This window comes from Plecotus auritus (assembly GCF_963455305.1).
Source record: "Plecotus auritus genome assembly, chromosome: 7".
Classification (NCBI taxonomy): domain Eukaryota; kingdom Metazoa; phylum Chordata; class Mammalia; order Chiroptera; family Vespertilionidae; genus Plecotus; species Plecotus auritus.
In genome coordinates, this window is record NC_137774.1 from 68,525,705 (window position 1) to 68,549,434 (window position 23,730).

Sequence of the window (23,730 nt, forward strand, 5' to 3'; positions counted from 1 at the left end):
TTGATGTCTCTCTCTCTCTCTCTCTCTCTCTCTCTCTCTCTCTCCTTCCTCTTTGAAATCAATAAAAATATTTTTAAAGATTTTATCACCAGAATAGAAAAATTAAAAGACACCAAATAGCAGAATATAGATATAGAGAAAATCGGTGAGCTGGAAGATCAGGCAGAAGCATTTACCCAAAACACAGGAATAAGAACAGAGTACTGGCAAAAATATAAAAGCCTGTTAATATCCAAGCTTCACGGAGTCAGGCATTCTCATATATTTTTGGTAGGATTTGTAAAATGTTAGGTTTTTCTTATGAAGCTATTTCCAGATTTCTTACCACATGGGCCAAAAAAAAATCCCTATTTTTAAGCCAAAGGTCAGCAAATCACTGCCTATTTTGGTAAATAAAGTTTTATTGGAACACAGACACAATCATTCAAATATTGACTATGGCTGCTTTCGTGCTACAACAGCAGAGTTGAGTAGTTGTGACAGAGAGAGTACGGCTCCCAAAGCCTAAAATATGTATTGTCTGTCCCTCTACAGGAAAAGCTTGCTGACCCCTGGTCTAGGCCATTATTAATTGGGTTTTCTGTTAATTGCAGCCAAACGCACTCTCAATTGAAGCAATGAATAGAATTGTACAAATGGAAAAAGGTCTAGGACAGCCGTGGGCAAACTACGGCCCGTTCGGCTGTTCTATCCGGCCCGCGGAGCCGAAAGATTGGAGGGTTCTCTTGCTCTCCCCTCCGCTCCTTTTCTTTGAATTTATATTAGTTCACACAAACACTCCATCCATGCTTTTGTTCCGGCCCTCCGGTCCAGTTTAAGAACCCATTGTGGCCCTCGAGTCAAAAAGTTTGCCCACCCCTGGTCTAGGAAGATGAAGATCCAGTTGATAACTGGTTATTTCTAGGGAGAGGAATGAGATTGAGACTGGAGTAAATTTGAAGGGGAATTTGTATTCAATGCACAAACTAGAAACTTTCAAAGACAATGAATTCAAACTATTTTATAATTTAATTTTTCTAATATAAAAATAATTGAAGGTCTATACCACTGATAAAGAATAAATTGCCTGGCCGGTATGGCTCAGTAGTTTAGCATACACCCATGAACGAGGAGATCTCTGTTCAATTCCTGGTCAGGGCACGTTGGGAGCTCAATCTCCAGTAGGGGGCACGCAGAGGGCATCAGTGTTTCTCTCTCCCTCTCCCTTCCTCTCTCTCTAAAAAAAATCAACAACAAAATTTTTTTTTAGTCAGTAAAAAAAATCCTCAAGTGAAGATTAACAACAACAAAAATAAACAAATGATACTTTTAAAAATATGAATGACTCTCATAGATAGATTTAATAAAAAAAAAGTACTTACTCTGTGAATCCTAATTCTGAAATATATGTAGTTGCATTTAAAAAAAAGCTAGAAGAAAATATTAAAACAAGTGATAGTGATGATCTAGGTGGTACAATAATGACTAATTTTTTCACATTCCTGTGTTTTCCAATTTCTCTACACTCAGCATGCATTAGTTCTGGAATCAGAAAGAGATGAAAAAGGTCTGATGCAGGCCCCACTGAGATGGGTGCCTCCTGGTGTGAATGACACCGACCCTGCCTCCCCCAGCTATACCAGGTGATGGAACATGGAGTGGGCAGGACCCAGTGGCAGGATTTGATGAATAATAATGGCATATGCTTAAACAGCACTTACAGGTATGGTTCTAATATTTTATATGTATTATTCTTTAACTATCTCAATAACCCCATGAAGAGGTATTATATTTTCAGCTCTATTCTTCAGACAAAGAAACTGAGGCCCAGAGAGGTTATGTAACTTGCCAAAGACCACACAGCTATTAAGTAGTAGAGTCAGGATGCAACCCAGACAGTCTACCTGGACCCTTCCCCTGCCCTTGACCACTCTTGCCATTCCATCTCCCAAGTGTGAAGCCTTCTCCCAGGGCACCAACAAAGCACAAGCAGCCCAAAGAATATTTTTTGAAAGAGTTTAGGTTTCTTTAAAAGAAAAAAAAAAGTATCAAAGTAGTCATCCAGAAAAATAACTTCAGGATTTACTAAACTTCCTTACACTTACTTCAGAGTTTTTGTTCTGAATTATATAATGGGGGGCGAGGAGGAGCCTATAATCGCTTCAGAGGCTTCTAATCAGAATTCAGCCATCACTAACTGCATTTAGCGGGTGAAAGTGAATATCAACCTGTCTTGGTTTCTCAGGTGAGGAAACTGAAGCTATCGTTTATCTGGTGGCCATTGCCCCGGCCTCTTATTCACCTGCCCAACCCTGTGGTCCCAGGAATACAGGGTCCCCCTTCCCCCGTGGAGCTCTGAACAATAGAAGAGGGAAAGTGACCTGTATAAGAATCCACATAGTCCCGAGAGGGGCTGGGCTTGTGTTTATCTCCCCAACCTCAGTGAATCTTCAGATACCTGGGGAGAAAGGACCGCTGACTCCCATCTTACAGATAAAGAAACTGAGCCTGGGGATGGTTAAGAGTGTCCCGAAGGTCCCCCGGCTGCCTCCCAAAACCATCCACCTCCTCACCATTGCGCACCAGTGCACAGAGCACGGAGTTTCAGTTCAGCAGCTCTGCACTTACTGTAGAACTGGGGCGGGTGGCCTCACAGCTGAGCCAAGATTTCCTCATTGCAAGGTGAGGATAATATTGCTTACCTCACAGGGTCTTGTAGGATGGACGAGAAAGCATTTTTTAACAACTGGGCTGCTTGTCCGTTTTACCACTCCCACTACAAAGTGGCAGGGTGGTGGACAGCTGTTGTCTTTTGTCTGCCCACTATCCTTCCTCCCTTCTTCTGGTAACAGGATCCCGGTGGTCCTTAGGGAGAAAAACTCTTCCTTACCGTGTAATTAATTCAGGGTTGACCCCACCCCAGCCTTGTCTTCAGGTGGGTATACAGCCAAAGGCTGACAGGAGTCTCAATTCGAACACCTGGCTGACCCTGTAGTGAGGGAGCTGCTTTAGCTTGCTGGAGTCACTGAGAGAATTATGACAGGAAGGAGAAGACGAAGAATCAGCTCCTATCACCTCTTTAGGGTTTACTACATGTCAGGCAATGTTCAGAGCACCCCTAAGAACTTGATGACGGAGAGGATCCAAGATGGCGGCATAGGTAAACACCTAAACTGCTGCCTCGCACAACAATTTCAAAACTACAACTAAAAGACAAAACGTCTATCACCCAGAACCACGGGAAAGCTGGCTGAGTGGACGTTCTACAACTAGAAGGAAAGAGAAAAGAGCATTGAGACGTGCACAAGCGCTGAAAAGCTGAGGTACGGAGGCGCGCTATCCGGGCTCTTGGCAGGCGTTGCTTCTTTCAACCCGAAGGGAGACAAGCCCCCGATTACTCTGAAATCCAGCTTCTGGGGAGACGCGGGAGACCCAAACTCCTACGGGGAGAAGCTGGACTGTCTGCCATCGGGTCGGGAAGTGAGGGTGGCTTGCTTGCAGAGCTGCGCGCAGGAATAACTGTTTACAGCACTGGGGCGTGGGACACAGGGACGTGGTCGGAGACGCAGAGCTGGCTAACTGGCAGCCATCGCTATTTGCCACGCCATAGCCTAGTGACACCCTGAGACCCCGCCCCGCACAGCCTACAAACCCACCCAAGCTCCAAGCAGCGGCTTTAGCATATGAATGGCCTGCCCTATCGCAGCTTAACCTAGCAAACTTGCAGCCTGGGTCAGACAGCTCCAAAACCTCCAAACCCCAAGCAAAGAGGAGAAAACTGTAGTTCTCGCTGTAGCGCCTGCTGGGTGGCCTCAGACAGTAGCTGACCTGCACCCCATAGGAGATCCAGAAGCCAGTGTACCTAGTGGTCAGTGTGAGACACCAGATTTCAACTCCTCACATCCATAAGTGACACATTCAAGAGGCAGACTCAGTGAGCACCAAAGCCCCACTGAAACAAGTCCTGCACCATAAGCGTGTCTCCAGCGCAGCAGTTCTTCCATTATAGACACAGCGGGTCCTCACAGCCAATTGGCCTGGAAGTCAATTCCTCCCAGTGTACCAACAGCAATCAAGGCTTAACTACACCAAGACTTTGTACTCAGCCCACAAAGGGGTGTACCAAGAGCATCCACCTCAGGTGATTGGGGAGGCTGAGCTACTGGCCCCTATAGGCCACCTACCACACAAAGCCACTCCATCAACACAGGGAAGCAACAAAATGCGGAGACAAAGAAACATGTCATGAATGAAAGAAATGGAGGAAAGCAAACTACTGGACGACATAGAGTTCAGAACCACATTTATAAGGTTACTCAAGAATCTTCTAAAAACCGCTGAGGAACTTAGTGAGACCTTTAAGGATCTTAATGAGAATGCCAAAAAAATGGAAAAGGACCAGTCAGAAATTAAGCATACACTGTCTGAAATAAAGAATAAACAGAAACTCAACTGTAGATCAACATACCCCAAGAATCAAACCAAAGATCTGAAATGTGAGGAAACAAAAAACACCCAACCAGAAAAACAAAAAGAAAAAAGAATCCAAAAATATAAAGATAGTGTAAGGAGCCTCTGGGACAACTTTAAGCGTACCAACATCCGAATTTTTGGGGTGCCAGAAGAAGAGAGAGAGCAAAATATGAAAACCTATTAGAAGAAATAATGACAGAAAACATTCCCTACCTGGTGAAAGAAATAGACTTACAAGTTCAGGAAACGCACAGAACCCCATACAAGAGGAATCCAAAGAGGACCACACCAAGACACATCATAATTAAAATGCCAAGGGCAAAAGACAAAGAGAGAATCTTGAAAGCAGCAAGAGAAAAACGGTTAGTTACCTACAAGGGAGCACCCATACGACTGTCAGCTGATTTCTCAACAGAAACTATGCAGCCCAGTCGGGAGTGGCAAGAAATATTCAAAGTGATGAATAGCAAGAACCTACAACCAAGATTACTCTACCCAGCAAAGCTATCATTCAGAGTTGAAGGTCAGATAAAGAGCTTCACAGATAAGAAAAAGCTAAAGGAGTTCATCACCACCAAACCAGGATTACATGAAATGCTGAAGGGTGTTCTTTAAGAAGAGGAAGAAGAAGAAAAAGGTAAAGATAAAAATTATGAACAACAAAATGACATCAAATACATACCTACCAACAAGTGAATCTAAAAATCAAGTGAATAGAAAATATGAAGAACAGAATGGACTGGGGAATATAATAGAATCAGGGACATAGAAAGGGAGTGGACTGACAATTCTCAGGGGGAAGGAGGTGTGAGGGGTGCGGGAAGAGATTGGACAAAAATCTTACACCTATGGATGAAGACAGTGGCGGGGGGGTAAGGGCATGGGGTAGGGTGGGGAATCGGGTGGAGGGGAGCTATGGGGGAAAAAAAAAAAGAGGAGCACCTGTAATAATCTGAACAATAAAGATTTATTAAGAAGCTAAAAAAAAAAAAAAGAAAGAACTTGATGATGTAGGTGCCACTATTGTCCCCATTCTACGGATGCAGAAACTGAGGCTCGGAGGCAGTTAGGCACTTGGGTAACTGATGAGCCAGGATTCAAACCCAGGCCATGTGGCTCCAGAGACTGTGCTTTCTCCCAGGTGCTATATGGCCTCTGTGCAGAAGCCTGGAGCTGCTGGGGCCAGCGGGCACCAAGTGAGAGCAGCCTGCTGGAGAGTGGCCCCGTATGGAAAAAGGCAGAGTGGAGGGTGCTGAGTCAGAGCTCCTGATCCAGCTGTGCCTGCTGTGGACCAGTCCTGGTGAGGCCACCCTTCCCATCTTTACTGCAGCTGGTTGAGGAGGGCTTTTGTCACTTGAACTGTCTGAGAGACAGGCTTATGGACCCTAATGAAGCTGAAGTCACAGAACCATTGGCTCTTGTCAGACATGGGGACCACCGAAGTGATGGAAGCCCAAAGAGGGGAGCATGAGTATGCAAAGTTCAGCAGTGGTGACTTGGGACTGGATCTCACATGGCCTGACTCTCATGGCCCTGGCCGGTCTCCTGCAGAGGTGTCCCAGCCTCAGGGGCAGTTCTCACAGGCCCACTTTCACCCAGGAGACATATCTTTCACAAGTAATCCACAGGAACCTCCTTTTCTCAGATAGTATCATTCTCTTTTCACTGTATTCCATAAAGTGATTTTGGGGGTGGGGAGATAAAGGGTGACACTTTAAATGCAATTTCATGCCTAAGATTCAAGGATACAGGAAACTCTGATGATGCTCTGTTGAAGGGCACACTGCTGAGCCAAAACAGGCTTGGGAAGGAAAAGCTGTCAAAATTATCTCTTTCTGGTCCCAAATTGGAGCTCTCTGATCGGGGTTTTTCCTAGAGTTTAATTTTGTGTTGGAAGCTAAGCTGATACCAGGAAGGTTTTAGGCATGTCAATCTCCTTCCTGGCATTTTATCAGAAATTGGTGGTTTTTGCTTCATGGCTGGCGTCTTGGCCTTGCTGTTGTACAGCTCAGGTGATGGGGTTATATCTGCCCACAGCATTCTGCAGCTCCCAGCCTGGCTGCAGCCTGGAGTAGGCTGGTGATTTGGGGGCAAGTTATTCTGATGGGAGGGCTTATATACTGTTTCATCAGCCCAGTTCATGTCCCGCTTTTCTTGGAAAGACTTCTCGCCCACCTCTGACTCTGAAGGTATTAGCTTTTTAAGCAGGCTATTCTAACCTTGCCAGTTCTAAATTACAGTGTTCATCATTATTGAGCAGCTAGTATGTGCCATTGCCATACTAAGCACTTCATGCATATTAACTCACTGAGTTCTTCCCACAAGCTTCTGCGATGCAGGCTCCGTAGGTAGTACCCCTACTCTCTGCAAGAGGACTTCGAGCCACAGACAGAATAGGCAACGCTCCTGAGTGAGGACACTGGCCTAGGACCCAGACTGTTTGGTTCCAGGGTTCCAGGCTCAACTGCTTTGCTGCACAGCTTCTAACCCTGCCATGTGACTTATTCGCCCTGCAGCAATCAGTTGTCAATGTTACCAGGACCCCCACACTCCAAACGCTCAAAGCTACAGAGACCAAGACTCAAGAAGCAGAAAGACTGACAACACTAACTTTACAACTGGGAACGCATTTGGCAGTTGGATGTAAAATGGATTTAATTCTTCTCTGCCAGAAATGTGAAGTAAAAGGAAAAGTGCAGATGTGGAACGTCAGCTGTCATATCAGGCAGGTCCTTGTAATGCAGCACCACCAGCTTGCACTGTCTTTCCCTCTCTCCTCCTTTCTATTTAAATTTTTAAACAAAGCAGTTGAGATCTTTAAATATGGAAGAAGCAGCTCCTGACTCCCCAGAAGGCTGAAGTGACAAGAATGCAGAGAACTGTGCTAAGGAAAGGGACAGGCTCCCTGCTTGCATGTTAGTGGACTCTGAAACTTACGGTAAGTCGCCAGGTTCCCCCTGCCCCGCCCTCTGCAATTAGCCACATGCTCAGAGCTGAGGGCCCCTTGAGGGATGGTTTACAGAAACAAGGTGCTGGACAAGCCCCCAGTCCTTCTCAGGACAGTGCCCTGCTCCACTCCCTGCTCAGAAAAGTGGATTAGGGAACAACGGGGTGGCGGACGAATGGCTCTGGTGTGTGTACCTCAGCCAAGGGCAGCCCCACTTGAATCTGGCCAAGATTCTACAAGGGGGCCTGGACAGAAAGCTCTGCCCCTCTCGTGCACTATTAGGAGACAAAATAGAAACATCAATATTAAAACAGCACATGCCCTTTGATCCATTAATTTCTGCTCTTAAGAATTTAACCTTTGACTCTTCCTGCATATATGCACAGAGATGTCTGCTCTAGGATCGTCTTTAAAGTGCTCTTACAGTAGCCAAAGACCATTAATAGCCTAGACAGTCACCACTGGGAACCAGCAATATATTCATGGGCAATCCCTTATATGCAATTACTTAGCAACAAAACTGGATCGGGACTGACAGGAAATTTATGGCCTTTTTTTTTTTTTATCCCACTTAGTATGAATATTCATATTTTCCTACAGATACATTAATGCATTTGATTACAGAGTGCTGTTCCAGGCTATACTGGGATGGTATTACTTTATAACTTTATTTGGCCCCAAAGGTTTCAAATAAAGGATTATGTTCCTATGCATTCACAACAGAGTACTATGCAGTCATAAAGAAGAATGAAGTCTGTGCATGTGTCCTGCTATGGAATGCCCTCTAAGACATAAGAGGGGGCTGGGGCAGAGAAGGTAGGTATGGTCTGCATAGAATATTTCTGGAAGGACACACAAAAATTTGATTACAGCAGTTGCCTATTGAGAGGTGTAAGAAATGGACCTCTGTGATCCACTAAAGCATGGTCAGCTTCTGATGGAATTTGCTGAATTTCCCCAGGGCAAGCAGAATGTGGGGAGGAGGGAAGAGGATGTAGGAACAAAGAACTGCACATGGGCTAGCATTATGGTGGAAACCATCCCCCCCGCCCCCGTCCCCCCCCCCCCCCGCCTCCCCGCCCCCGTCCCAGGGGTCTGCCTCAGCTAGACAGGGGAGGTGGAGTCAGCTAGAAAGGCCTCAGCCCAATTTTTTTAAATGGCCCAATGAGAGACAGCAAGACCTAGGTGACATATGAGGAAATGGGTGATCTCGTAGTACTCAGCCAGTGAGGAACCGGAGGAGGGGCTAAGTAAATAGGCTGTGTTCCCTGACCCACGTGTGAGCCTGTACAATGGACGTCCACTCTCGAGAGTGTATTAAAGCCTCATTTTCGCCATGCTTCAGTTTCCGAGACCATCATTTGAAATTTGGACAGGTGAGGGAAACTGGGTGGGGGGCTGGTGTCAGAAGCCCTCTGAATGCCCTTTAGTATTGATTAGCCAGATAGATCAGACTCTCTCTCTGGCCTCTGGACTGGAAAAGGAACAACTATTAGAGAGGTGCATCAAGACAACAAGGTGCAGAGATGAAATGGGAGCAGAGGCGTGTCCAAGCTGGCACACAGTCAGCTGTCCAGGTCTCCCCATCCCTGGATCCTGGACTCCCTCCTCGGCTGTGTTGCCAAGATCCCAATCTCCTATTTCATTTGGCAGATCTGAAAGGAGTCTCTGCTTAATAGCAGAAAGTGTTTATACATGCACATGTGTGTGCACGTGTATGCATGTGCGTGCATGTGTGTGCATGCAAAAGGAAAGCTAAATCTCTCCTAGGTGGTTGAGTTAAATGACTTTCTCAGTCCTCTATGGAGTGCACCCAGTAGATGAGTGTTCTGTCAAGAGGTTTTTCCCGCACCTCCAATCAGTTACAAAAGAAGGCAGTCCTCTGAGAGAGGTTGCGGGGGACACGGGCGGGAGCGGGGGGGGGGGGGGGGCGGGGGGGCGGTGCGGAGGGCGGGGGGCGAGGCAGAACAGAGCTCACTTGCCTGGGGGCGCTGAAGCAAGGGAGGCCCCTTCAGTAAGAAGTGCAGTTGTGCCCCTCAATGCTTGAGCATCAACCTATGAACTAGGAGATCACGGTTCAATTCCCAGTCAGGGCACATCCCTGGGTTGTGGGCCCGATCCCCAGAAGCGGGTGTGCAGGAGGCAGCCAGCGGATCAAGGATTCTCTCTCATCATTGATGTTTCTATCTCTCTCTCCCTCTCCCTTCCTCTCATCCAAGGGCATGGCTCTCTCAGTTAAATACTAGACATTATAAGGAATGATCAACATTATGTAACTAACATTATGGAATGCCTACTATGGGTCAGGCACTACACCAGGTGCTTCAGAACACTGCAGCCTTTATGCTGCAAACCAGTCGCCAAAGTGGGTATTATCAAATGAGGAGAGGGGGTCAAGAGACTCATCCAAGGTCACATGACTGGGCTTTGCTGCAGAAGCACCTGGTGGGTACTAATTCACAGTCACCTCTGTGCAGTAGGAGGATGTGTTCCCAGTGCCGTACCCACAAGCCCCGGTGCTGTTGGGCACCAGTGTGAACACTGGGCAGGGGGGTGATAAATAAAGATTTCTTTCTCCTCTGTGGTTTCCTTTCCTTTAAAAACACTGCATGATAAAATTACTTCCTAACGATTTCTGAGTAAACTACAATGGCCACAATTTCAAAATCATTAATAATTCATGACTAAGGGCCATAAACACTATATAATCTCCACAGGCAGGAACCATGAATACTTGTGGAGAATACTTTTACCAGCTACATGGAAGTATCTACCGACTTGAAGCCTACCATCAGAGACATTTTTCAGAAATGCTTCTAACCCTTCTGAAGCCTCAGTTCAAGATGCCTCTTCCAGGAAGTCTTCTCTCCCTCCCCTGGCACCCTCAGTCTCCTCTATGATGTCTGCCATCCTTTCCTTTGATTTGTGTCTGTGTAAGTCTGAGAGAGGGCTGAGAGGAAGAGAGGGAGGGAGGGGAGAGGAGGGCTTGAAAAGGGGAGTCCTCCAGCCAGGCCTTGAAAAGGGGAGTCCTCCAGCACCCAGGGTGCTTCCCTGCACACCCCCTGTGAACCCTGCTTCCCATCACAACCACTTGGGGAAATTAAAAGGCTCGGATGCCTGGATCACACTGCCAGAGATTCTGATTTAACTGGTTTGGAAGGAGGCCTGGATATCAGGGTATATAAAAGCTCCGGGTGATTCTGCTGCGCAGCAATGTTTGTGAACCACTGCCATTAAGCACTCAGCATGGGGCCTGCAATGCAGCTGCTGAAACCCGTTTGCTGTGGAGCAGAGATGGGGGCAGGGAGGCAGCCTGGAGGGCTCTCCTGAAAGGGGCACATCCCCAATTGCAGCAATGGCCTGTTGTTGCCATATAGGAACAAGGATCTGTTGTCAGTCTCCACTTTTCCAAAGAAGCCAGAAGTGTGCATTTTTACGTGAAATCTTCAATTTTTACTAAATGTGGACACCTAATTCTAAAAAATTGTAATAGAGTATGGGCCAAATAAAACAATCTTTGGGCTGAATTGGGCCTGGCAAGCTCACTGAGAACAGCTGCCCATCCTCCCTTTGCCGTGTTGGCCCTTGAACACTCAGAGAAATACCCATGGAAACCACGTGTTCTCTGGCCAAGGTGTGAGGAGGCCCGTGTAACTTCACCACCCAAGAAACACGCCATATGTCATCTACCTGTTCTCACCAGCATGTCTTCTCATCTTTCATGGGGACAGAGCTTGTCTATACCTGGCATCCTGTGTAAGGCACAGCGCATCAGGAGGTGCAGATTCCACAGACTGGGGAGGTGCAGGGGGGAGGGGGATGCAGAAAGAGGAGGTGGATGGAAAAGGCCTGTTATGACATATCAGGATGAACATCCTGGCAGCTTGGCATTGATTTCTTTCTCTTGTTTTTCTGACCAAGAAAAAGCCCTATTAGAGAGTCAGCACCCTCTTTTTCAGAGGGCCCAAGCCATCTTACCATAAATATCTTTCAGCGTGGAAGTTGGATATTGTGATAAACAACCCCATTCTCTATTTTCCCTCACTTTCAGAAGAGGAGTGTGATCTGAAATGCTCTCAGGCAACTGCCGTGATGGGAGTAGCCGGGAAAGTGGCAATTAGGGGGGTCCTGCTGTCAGGGAGAGCGGGGAGGGAGAGTGTTTCCACTGGTTATCTGCTCCCTGCTTCCTGGGTTCCCTGCTAACTTCCTAATGTGGATGAATGGGATGCTGTTGTTCTGTAACCTAAGATATCAGTTAGGTTTACACCATTCATTCCTGGCTGAGCAGGGCTGGTCACCATCCTCGGTCACTTCGAAGAAGAAGACCAGGTGCGTGCAGGCCTGAGCTCACTCCCATTCTTTGCAGGAGATAGGCACACCTACACCTGCTCCCAGAGAAACCTCCCTACCAGAGAGGAGCAGGAAAATCCACCCTTGTTCAGCATCAAGATTGCCCTCTGGAGCTGACATTTATTTAGATCATTCCAGCAGCATCAAACTTCCCAAGTTATGTCCCAGCCCTCAGTCCAGGCAGGTTGATTGAATAAGAAGAAAACCCACACTGGCTGTTCTGGCTGCAGCTGAGAAAAGCAGGAGAGGATGAAAGTCACAACAAAGTAAATGGGGCATCCAAACCCAACCTGCCTCCTCAGAGCTGGCTGAGGGGGAGGCCAGCACAGAGGAAGCAGAGCCACAGCATACTAAGAGAAAGACCAAGTCCTGTGGCCATTTTTGAGCCTCTGGGCCCAGCTGAGCCTGAGAAATTCCCTTAGAACTGTGTCACTTTACAATCAAGAATGTTAATACCCAAGTGTTCATGAATTTCAGGATTGGTTGATATCCTTCATACCCCTGCACCCATATGCCACTATTAAGACTCAAATTTTAACTCCCATGAGTTTGAGACCTCCCTGTGTTGTAACCTGTGAGTCCTTGCACCACTTCCCATCTCAGGCTCAATGACCTTGCCGCTTTCCTATTCGTGTCTCTGTGACTTTGACCGTGGCTTTTACTTGGCCTAGAAGTCTCCTACTCAGCCTTTAGGAGGCAGCCTACACATCGGCTTCTCTGCACAGCCTTTCTTAATCATCACTGGCAGTTAGGTGACCCCCTTTGTGTACTGAAATTCTACTTTCTTTGCCCTTCTCTCACTATATTGGCACTTTCTGTATTCTAATGATCTGTTGCACATCCTGAGATCAAGGACTGCCTCACCCATGCCTTAGTTCCAGCTGGTACCTGGCACAGAGCAGATGGGTTCAGAATGGTAGGTTTCAAGAATGGCCATAATATTTTGTAGATTTCCTCTCAAGAATGAGACCTATTTCCCCACCCCTTGAATCTGGGCTGACCTTGTGACTTGCTTTGAGAAATAGAAAGTGGCAGAAGTGACCTTGCCAGTTCTGAGCTAGGACTCAAGAGGTCCTATGCTTCCATTCAAACTCTGAAGTCTTGAACCTCCATGTGGCTAGCCTGCTGGAGGATGAGAGAACATTGGAGAACTAAAGCATCCTAACCGTCAGCCTTAGGTGACAACAGTGAATGACAAATGCGTAAGTGAGCCCAGCTGAGGTCAGCAGAACCTGGTCCATCAGCAGACCTGCCCAGGTAAGCCTCACCCAGACTGCTGACCCACAGAATTATGAATAAATGCATGGCTGTTTTTAAGTTACAGTGATTTGTTACACAGACAAAGCTAACTGATACATTCAACAAGAGAGTATTACCAACAAGTGACACTGGTTGCCAAGTATTATTTAGTCAGGGATTCAAGCTTGGGACTCAGAGAGGAGAGCCAGGAATACTTAATCACCAGCCTGCATACCCCCCTCTCCTGCATACCCCTCTCCCCTCCCCCCCACCCCGTCCCTTCAAATAGCTGCCTCCCACCAGCCCTCATCAGTGACACATTTACCTCCTTGTTCTCCCGAGAGCAGGACCGGCCTCTCTCAGCCTTTCGCAGAGTCTGACCTGTAGCAGTTCAAAAGCAGAACCAGAAATTAAGGCTGTTTTAAAACAGCTAGTTTATCACCACAAATGCTTTTTATTTGCAAACTGGATAGGCAAGACCAATCATAATCAAATGATTTTAAGAAAATGTAGCCTATTATTATGATGGGAAAATGGTATACTCTTGAAATAAAGCAACGGCAAGGAAATGCTAATTCACATGCGTTACTTGACTTTAATGAACAAAGCCTCAGCTCTTTAATCTGGAGCATTATCTGCACTCTGCAAGGGCCCACAGCCTCTAGTGTTCCCAGTCGAATTGCATTTTTATTAAATAGTTTGGATTATAAAATGCCTTCCACTGTGCATACACATAACCTCTGATGTGCTGCACCAAACCCCAAACTTGGACACAGGTGACGATACAGATGGGAATGAGCAGGAATCCCCGCATTTCACATAATGGGCAATTTCAGAGAAAACTGTTGCTTATCTCAGAAAACTGGTAGCCTAACATTTGAAGCCATGCATAAATTCAACAGATCGACACCAGAATGTTTAAATAGGCTGTTCTAAATACAGAACTTTTATGGCAATGTCAATTATAAAAGAATTCCTTAATGAAAAATTAATGGATTGCCTTGGTTTTAAAATAGAAAACGATAGTCACTGCACATTGTCAAGGTGTCTCCCAAACTGTCCAACTTCGCCCTCGAGTGGCTATTTGTGAGGGTGCCACAACCACATGTCCCATTAGCCAAGAGCACTCAGAAGGCAGGAGCAAGAAGGCTTAGCGATGACCTATTGAGAGGCAAGAGATGGGAACCATTGGACATGGTCACTTCCAGAGGGTCTACACATGACCGGAGCCTGATGGGGGTGGGGCTCCCAGTGGGCAATAAAGCACAAGGCAGGAAACGTTGCTCTTTCTAAGAAGGTGAGAATAAGGGAAGAGCTAAAGCCCAAAGATGAACCTCTGGCCAAACTAGGGCCATTGTTTAAAAGGATTTAGAAAAGAGACACCTGGTGACTTCTCAGGAGACCACAGATTAGACAGTATCGTGGTATAGTAAACATCTTTTGGGTTATCTGCTCAGTCATAATAACACCCTAAACTGCCTCCTACTCTTTTCTTCTCCTCCCCATCCCCAGGGTGGGACCCTGACCCACTGCAGCCAATCAGAATCGCAGCCTCGGGAATTTGGAGTTGGTTCTGAGAGACAAGGGTTAAGAGGGCTAGAGCAGGGTTCTCTGTGTGTGAGCTTTGACATGGTGACCAGCCAGCCTTGGGATAGACCAGTGGTTGGCAAACTGCAGTTCGCGAGCCACATGCGGCTCGCGAGCCGCCGTTTGCCACTCTGTTGACTAATGAGTTTGCAATAGACTAATAGAGAATGACAGACAGAACGTACTTAGCTGAAACTGACTGCATGCCTGCCTCTGCAGTCACAGAGACCCACTTAGACTATTCTGTATGTATTTTCTTTCTTTCCTTTTCTTTTTTCCTTTTTTTGCCTTAAGACAAAGAACCCAGGATTTAGGGATGAGATAGAGCCGAGGAAAACATACCACTGTGGTGGGGGATGTCGATAGTTGCGGAGGCTGTAGGTGTGTTAGGACAGGGGATATATGAGAACTCTCTGTACTTTCTACTCTGTTTTGCTATGAACCTTAAACTGCTCTAAAAATAAAGTTGTTTATTTTTGTATTTTTAGAAGAGTCCAGGATATAGGGATCAAGTGATATGAGTTGTTAGGCCAATTTTATTCCAAATTCCTTACTCTGAAGACTCTGGGGCAGTAGCCAGGGTGGACAGCTCCCACAATCACTTGCTCTGGCTGTCAGAGGAGGGACACACCAGGTAATACAGGCCAGGTAATGCTTAGCCAGGAGCTAGGAGACAGGCCTGGACCTGGAATAGGACAGAGTGGGCTGGAGGCCAGGGGTCAGAGAAGGAGGTTTTTAGTAGCAGAAGTAGTCCTGAGGCAAGTAAGATGCCAGCAGGGCCAAGTAAGGCCCAGAGCAAGGGTAGGGAGCAGGAGGGAAGCAGAGCTAGGCCAGGGTAAGCATGGCGGACACCCGAGTCTAGCTGAGGTCCTTCCTGTGCTGGTCAGACACATGTCTGGGGACCTGGTCCAGTGGACAGCTAACCAGTTAGGGCGCCCTGGATAAGTCACAGGATCCAACAGGATCTCTCTGGACCATATTTCCTTTCTTAAAAAAAAAAATTAGACTGAATTACCTCCGGGTTTGCTTTTCTTCTATAAAATTCTGTTTCACCAATAAGGAACAGGGAAAGAAACCACCATTAAGCTTGGTCATAAAAACAAAATATTAATACAAAAAACATAGAGCTTAACTACTGAAATATGAAAGCAAATCTCTCTACTGGAGTTAATTAGAAGCTTCTTTATTCATTAAATTGGAAAACAATGTGCTTATTTTCCAATGAAGATAATTTGCTCTAATTACACACATTTGTTATCTAATGCTCCTGTCCTCACACCGCTGAGCCCCTCTCTCCTCCAGGTAACTCAATGTGGACAGCTCCTTCTTGCCAAGGATGGGAGGAACCAGATTACACCACACCCGTCTACTTAGCTTCTCCGAGTATCCTCCTACCCAGATCTCATTCTATTCCCACAATTCAGCGAGTGAGGTGGAAGGATTAACATTAACATATATGCTGCTTGCAAAATTAAGGGGATGTTCCTCTGCCTTTTGCAAGGTGACCTGCCAGATTCAGTCATGAAACAATAAATAAGGCCAAATGTAAATGATACCTATATACCTCACTTTATAAAACAGATGTGTGCCTGGGGAAAAGATGAAAGAAGTGAATGCACTGAATTTTTTAACTACAATATCGTTCTCTCACTTATGATTTCAGAGAGATTTTATCTGCCCTCAGGATTTCTTTTCCGTAGTAGGAAAACTGTGGCATTCAGTTTTACTTTGCTCTAGATGCTGATAATAATATTCATCACTACCATTCAGAAGGGAGTTGTTGCTTCCTTGAAGTTAGCTTCTGAAGTCATCAGGCAAGGGGAAATCAGCATCAAAATTACCACTGGAAAGGAGCCTTACACCTCCCGCAAAGCACAGTCTCCAGGACACAGCCTTTCAGATCCATTGCTGCAGACTAGTATGCATGTGCAATATTTAATGCATATGGAAATGTATGCTACATGATAAAAATATCATTTATGATATTTCTAATTAAACTATTCATATTGTAATTACTCCCTCTATTTTTCCTCTTGGAGCTGGAGGAGAGTAGCAGGGGTGGGGACAAGAGTGGGGCATGTAGTTCATGAAAGTTAAATGCCGGCTTGCTATAGCCCCCCTGTACTGGACACCTAATACGTGCCAGGTCTACACAAGCTTCATGTTCCACATCCTCACAACCACTCCTTTAGGTCAAGGGTCAATAACCTTTGTCTGTAGAGCTACATAGCAAATATTTTTTACTTTATAGGCCATAAGGTCTCAGGTACAACTAACTACTCAACTCTGCCATCGCAGTGTGAAAGCAGCCATAAACTATGTAAACAAGCAGGTGTGGTTGTGTTCCAATAAAACTTTATTCATAAAAACAGGCAGCAGTGCCCTGGTTGGTGTGGCTCAGTTGGTTGGGTATGTTCCATGCACCGAAAGGTTGTGGGCTCAATCCCAGATGGGGGACATGCAAGAGGCAGCCCATAAATGTTTCCTCTCACATTATCTCTGTCTCTGTCTGTCTGTCTCTCTCTTTCTCTTTCTCTCCCTTTCTCTCTAAAACAAACAAACAAAGAACTAAATAAAACAGGCAGCAGGCTAGATTTTGGCCCACAGGCAGCAGTTTGCTGATTCTCGCTTTAGATGGACAGTATTATTCCCCTTGCTACAAACCAATGATGAAATTAGAAACAAAATGGAGGTGATTGAGCTGCTTGCTCAAGGTCACAAACATGTAGCAGGGCTCAGTGTGCTCCTAATCACCATCATCACTACCACATCCTCAGCATGAGCAGCAGCATCAGCACTGTCATCACCACCACCATCATTATCATCACCACCACTACCAGGACCTCACCTTAATCAGAGTTTACTGTGTGCCCCTCATTGAGCTCCAGGCTAAGTACATAAATCAACTCATTTATTCTTCACAACTACCCTACGAAATAGGTACTATTATTATCCCACTTATCAGAGGAGGGCACCCAGCCCCAAAGAGGTTAGGAAAGTGTCCAGTATCACCCAGCTAGTGAGTAGCAAAGCTTTGATTTGAATCTGGGCAGTTTGGGCCCAGGGCCTGCACACCTAACCAGTAAGTACACTGCCCCTATCAGATCTTTAAAGACAAGTACAAGAAGGCCAGAATGGACTGGGGAGGGAGTCTGACTTAAGGATCTCTTTCTGTGGTGCAGCAGTTTAATATACTTGGGACACCTAAAGCAATTAACAAGGGGATTAGAAGAAAATGATTCCTTAAGGGCAAAGGGAGATGGAGCTCCCTACTGGCCAGATAAAGCCAAATGTGGAAAGGCAAACTTGGCAGTCACAACACACCATCCACTCAGGTAAATGCACAGCCTTGACCGGCAGGGGTGGGCTTTGGAGAATGAAGGTGAGTCAGTGGAAATCCTGCAGGCAGAGGGCCCCTGCAGGGACCTCCCATCACAGAGGAGTTCTGAACAAAGAACTTGTTTCTCCCCACTGGGGTGATGGTGCTTCCCTTAGGTTACTAAAATAAGCTTATTTCTTCTGTTGTCCAAATAGGAGGGCTCGCAGTGCTCTCGGTCTTATATGTCTATGTAATTTAATTTAAATGACAAATGTCCCATTGAGATTACACTTTCCCTCACCTATCTGACAGGCAGAAATCCAGAGGTTTGACAATATACTGTTGGCAAGAGCTGGGAAGCAGGCACTTTTGAGCACTGCTGGGAGGATTACAAAATGGCACGGCCCCTTTGGAGGATATTTCAGCGATATCCTCAAAGGACAAATGCATTTTCCCTTTGAGCTAGCAGTATCACTTCTAGGAGTCTACTGTGAAGAAACGCCTCCACAAACAGGAAACAAATGCATGCACAAGATATCCACTGTATCATCACTTACATCAGCGAACATTAGAAATAACACTTAAGCCATTGCTCGCGCCAGGTTCTTGGCGCACAGCCCTTAGGGCCAAGTGGGGCCCCTATAATAAACTGGTGGGCCTGTTGTAGGCTGTGGGCGATATTTGGGTTCTGGCTAGGAAAGAATTCAGAGCCAAGACCCAAAGTGTAAGAGAACATTTGTTTGGTAAGTCACAGCGGTGTAGAAAAAGTCATTCCTGAAAGAAATGGGCGACCAGCCCGGGGCAAGGGGGTGGATTCCGATTCCGAAGCTGGGCTGGAGTGCTGGGTGCAGGACAAACTGCACTCGGTGCTGGGACTGAGCGAGCTGCACCTGGCCCTGTTCCTGATCCGTCCGCACCATGCTACGTTTCGGCTCGGCCCAAGACTTCCTGCAGCGCCTGCGAGACACGGATATGCTGCACCTTAGCGAGCCGGCCAGGGACTTTGCCCTGAGATTCTGGCACAAGGTACCTTGGAAGGCGGTGGTGGAAAGGCCAGCTCGGGCAGCCGAGCGCGAGGGCCGTGCCCTGCTGGAGAAGAACCGATCGTACAAGTTGCTGGAGGACAGCAGTGAGGAGAGCGTGGGGAGGACTGGGAGCAGTCTCCAGAAGACGTGTAAACGACTGGAACACTTCAGGAAGAAGAATGAGGGGGAGGGGGAGGGGAGAGGAGGGGGGAAGAAGACGGGGGAGCAAACAGCAGACAGAAAAGCAAGCATCGGAGGATGAACGAGAGCGGACAGAGCAAGAGCGCCTTCGGGACCTGGAGCGACGCGATGCCTTCGCGGAGCGGGTTCGGCGGTGGGACAGGGATCGGACTCGCAGTGTCCTGGAGCGGTCAGACAGGAAGGCTTATGAAGAGGCTCAGAAGTGCCTCAAGATGGCTGCGCACCACCGCAAAGCCCTGGTCCCCCAGCTGCGGAAGAAATCCCGGCGATAGTACCTGGCCAAGCGAGAGCGAGAGAAGCTGGAAGACCTGGAGGCCGAGCTGGCAGATGAAGCATTCCTTTTTGGGGATGTGGAGCTGAGCCAAAGTGAGCGGCAGGAGCTCAAATACAAGCAGGAGTGTGCGATTTGGCCTGGGAGTACCGGGCGGCCGGGGAGCAGGAGAAGCTGGAGGCCACCAGGCGCTACCACATGCCCAAGGAGGCCCAAGGACAAGGACCACCAGCGCCAGCTGTGGATCTGGTGAAGGAGGAATCGGGCGCCTCTGGGGAGGAGCAGCGGCGCTGGGAGGAGACCCGGCTGGGGGCCACCGTCCTGAAATTTGGGGCCCGAGATGCTGTCTCCCAGGAACCCAAGTATCAGCTGGTGCTCGAGGAAGAGAAGACCATCGAGTTTGTCCGGGCCGCTCAGCTGCAGGGCGCGGAGGGGCCCTCAGCTCCACTGGCTTCCACCCAGGTCCCGCAGGAGTGCATCCAGGCTGTCCGCCGCAGCCTCCCCGTGTTCCCCTTCCGCCAGGAGCTCCTGGCTGCCATCGCTAGCCACCAGGTCCTCATCATCGAGGGCGAGACGGGCTCGGGCAAGACCACCCAAATCCCCCAGTACCTCTTGGAGGCGGGTTATGCAAAGAAGGGTGCCCAGGAGAGTGGCCGCCCGAGTCGCCCGGGAGATGGGCGTGAAGCTTGGGAACGAGGTTGGTTACAGCATCCGCTTTGAGGACTGCACGTCCGAGCGCACAGTCCTCTGCTACATGACCGATGGCATGCTGCTGCAGGAGTTCCTCTCTGAGCCCGACCTGGCGAGCTACAGTGTGGTGATGGTGGATGAGGCTCACGAGCGGTCCTTGCACACGGACCTTCTCCTGGGACTGATCAAAGATGTGGCTCGCTTCCGACCCAAGCTCAAGGTCCTGATAGCTTCGGCCACACTGGACACTGCCCATTTCTGCACCTTCTTTGATGACGCCCCCGTCTTCTGAATCCCTGGAGACCCAGGTTTCCAGTTGACATATTCTATACCAAGGCTTCCGAGGCCGACTACCTGGAAGCCTGCATCGTGTCTGTGCTGCAGATCCATGTGACCCAGCCCCCAGGGAACATCCTGGTGTTCCTGAGTGGACAGGAGATCGAGGCTGCCTGCGAGATGCTCCGGGAGCGCTGCCACCACCTGGGCTCTAAAGTCAGGGAGCTGCTGGTGCTGCCCCTCTACGCCAACCTGCCTTCCGACGTGCAGGCTCGCGTCTTCCAGCCCACGCCCCCAGGGGCACGGAAGGTGGTTGTGGCAACCAATATTGCCGAGACGTCCCTCACCATAGAGGGCATCATTTACGTGCTGGATCCAGGCTTGTGTAAGCAGAAGAGCTACAACCCCCGCACCTGCAGCAAGGCCTCAGCCAATCAGTGAGCCAGTCGGGCAGGCCCGTGGCTGCGGGGAAGTGCTTCCAGTTGTACACCGCCTCGATCTATCAGCACGAGCTGGAGGAGACCACGGTGCCCGAGATCCAAAGAATCTGTCTGGGCAATGTGGTGTTGCTGCTCAAGAGCTTAGGGGTCCATGACCTCATGCACTTTGGCTTCCTGGACCCTCCACCCTGTGAGACCCTGCTGCTAGCTTTGGAGCAGCTCTATGCTCTGGGAGCCCTCAACCACCTCGGGGAGCTCACCATGTGCGGTCGAAAGATGGCAGAGCTGCCAGTGGACCCCATGCTATACAAGATGATCCTGGCCTCGGAGAAGTACAGCTGTTCAGAGGAGATCCTGACAGTGGCCGCCATGCTGTCCGTTGGCAACTCCATCTTCTACCGAACCAAGGACAAGGTCATCCACGCTGACAACACCCGAGTCAACTTCTTCCTCCCTGGTGGGGACCACCTGGTTCTGCTAAACGTTTACACACAGTGGGCAGAGAGTGGCTTCTCTACCCAGTGGTGCTATGAGAAGTTCGTTCAGTTCAGGTCCATGTGCCGAGCCCGGGATGTTCGTGACCAGCTGGAGGGGCTCTTGGAGAGGTTGGAAGTTGGTCTCAGCTCCTGCCAGGAGGACTCTATCCGTGTCCGCAAGGCCATCACTGCCGGCTGCTTTTACCACACAGCACGGTTGACTGGCAGTGGCTACCGCACAGTGAAAAAGCAGCAGTGTACATTCACCCCAGCTCCTCCCTGTTCGAGGAACATCCTCGCTGGCTGCTCTACCACGAACTGGTCTTCACCACCAAGGAATTCATGAGACAGGTACTGGAGATTGAGAGCAGTTGGCTTCTGGAGGTGGCACCCCACTATTATAAGGCCAAGGAACTGGAAGATCCTCGTGCTAAGAAAATGCCCAAAAATACAGGCAAGATATGTGAAGAGCTACTGTAAAGAAAAGAGGTGCAAACAGGACTGGGCATCAGCTCCTTCTCCTTCATCACATTATTTTTTAATTTAATTTCTTTATTGTTGAAGTGTTACCTGTGTCTTTGCCTCCCCTACCCCCCTCCTTGTCCGAGTTATTTTAATCCATTAATAAAAATAGTTTTGTGGAAAATTAAAATTAAAAAAAAGAAATAACACTTAAGTCTAAGAGTAGGGACTGGCTGAATAAATATGGTAAATCCACATAATGGAGTGGAATACTATGAAGTTAGAAGAAAAAATAAGCAGGCTCCTTATACATATTTTTTTCCCTTATATATCTTATCCTATCTGATAAAGAGGGAATATGCTAATTGATCCTCCCGCAGTCACAAGGATGGAGGCGCCCACAGCCAATAAAGAGGGAATATGCTAACTGACTGCCCCACCCTCAAAGATGGCAGTGCCCACAGCCAATAAGGAGGGAATATGCTAATTGACTGCCACGCCCTCAAAGATGGCGGCGCCCACAGCCACAAGATGGCAGCACCCAGTCCCCTCAGCCCTGCCGGGGCAGCAGGCACGCGGCATGGCCAGGCCCGCCCCCAGGCAGGTCCAGCCACTCCACACGCTGCCTCTGGGGTCCCCCAGTCCTCTCAGCCCCCCAGCCACCCGAGGCACAGGCAAGCCTCGGATGCCCACTGCCCAGCTGCCTAGGGCCGGCGTGAGTTGCAGGCGAGCCTCAGATGGCAGCTGCCCAGCCAGCCAGAGCTGCCTAAGCCGCAGATAACCAGGGCCAGCCAAGGCTTGCGCTGCCGGCAGTGGTAGCGGCAGAGGTGTGATGGGTTTGTCGCCTTCTCCTGATCGCTGAGTCGCCTCCTGCCCCTGAGGGCTCCCGGACTGTGAGAGGGGGCAGGCCGAGCTGAGGGAGCCACTCCTCCAGTGCATGAGTTTTCATGCACCAGGCCTCTAGTCTATATTAATAAAAGGGTAATATGCTAATTAGACTGGACATCTTCCGGGCGACCTTCTGGACATCCTTCCGGAAAAAACCACAGTGGCAGGACTGAGGCAGAGGCAGTTAAGAGTGATCAGGGTGGCAGGGGAGAGCAGTTAGGGCAATCAGGCCAGCAGGGGAGAGCAGTTAGGGGCATCAGGCAGGCAGGCAGAGTGGTGAGGGGCGATCAGGCAGGCAGGCAGGTAAGCGGTTAGGAGCCAGCAGTCCTAGATTGGGAGAGGGATGTCCGACTGCCGGTTTAGGCCCGATCCTGCAGACATTGGGCCTAAACCGGCAGTCAAACATCCCCTAAGGGGTCCCAGATTGGAGAGGGTGCAGGCTGGGCTGAGGGACACCCTCCCCTGCACAATTTTGTGCACCAGGCCTCTAGTCCTATATAATAAAAGGGTAATATGCAAATAGACCAAATGGCAGAACCGAACAACCAATCAAAGCATAATATGCTAATGATATGCTAAGGCTGCTCAACCGCTCACTGTGACATGCACTGACCACCAGGGGGCAGTCAACTGGTTGACCAGTCCCTATGATGTGCACTGACCACCAGGGGGCAAATGCTCTGACTGGTAGGTTAGCTCAGCCGTGGGCAAACTACGGCCCGCGGGTCGGATCCGGCCCGTTTGGCTGTTCTATCCGGTCCGCGGAGCCGAAAGAGCAGAGGGTTCTCTTGCTCTCCCCTCCGCTCCTTCACCAGCAGCAGTGTTAACATGGCAACGTCGGGAAACACAGCTGCAGCTCCTTCTTCTGAGTGGGCGGATTTATATCCGCCCATTCAGTAGAAGGAACAACCTCTCAATCTTCCAGAGGCTCCTTGTAATGCCCGCGGACGCGTCTCCCGACATCACCCTGGGAATGCGTAGACACGTTATCGTGGTGATGTAGGGAGACACGCCCCTGGAGAGCACAGTATCAGAGCATTAGCTGAAAAGGAGACCAACAACACTGTTCCCACTGAAGTTGATGTTTTAAAGACCAAAAACCTTTCA

The 23,730-nt window shown here is 48.5% G+C and overlaps 1 protein-coding gene and 1 pseudogene across 6 annotated transcripts in view; one reads left to right on the top strand and one right to left on the bottom strand.

Moving 5' to 3' along the window:
- The window catches only part of KATNIP (katanin interacting protein), a 236,131-nt gene that overhangs the window by 172,148 nt on the left and 40,253 nt on the right, over window positions 1–23,730 (bottom strand). For 4 of the 5 annotated variants that reach the window (XM_080679386.1, XM_080679385.1, XM_080679384.1 and 1 more), the window contains exon 2: window positions 13,314–13,369. The exons of the other annotated variant lie outside the window; for it this stretch is intronic. In XM_080679386.1, the coding sequence (XP_080535512.1) occupies window positions 13,314–13,369 (56 nt within the window). The remainder of the gene's footprint in view (window positions 1–13,313; window positions 13,370–23,730) is intronic. 5 annotated transcript variants of the gene reach the window in all.
- LOC308254462 (pre-mRNA-splicing factor ATP-dependent RNA helicase DHX16-like) lies at window positions 17,915–21,753 on the top strand (annotated as a pseudogene). Its single transcript has 2 exons — window positions 17,915–17,957; window positions 18,723–21,753. The product of its transcript is annotated as a pre-mRNA-splicing factor ATP-dependent RNA helicase DHX16-like (transcript).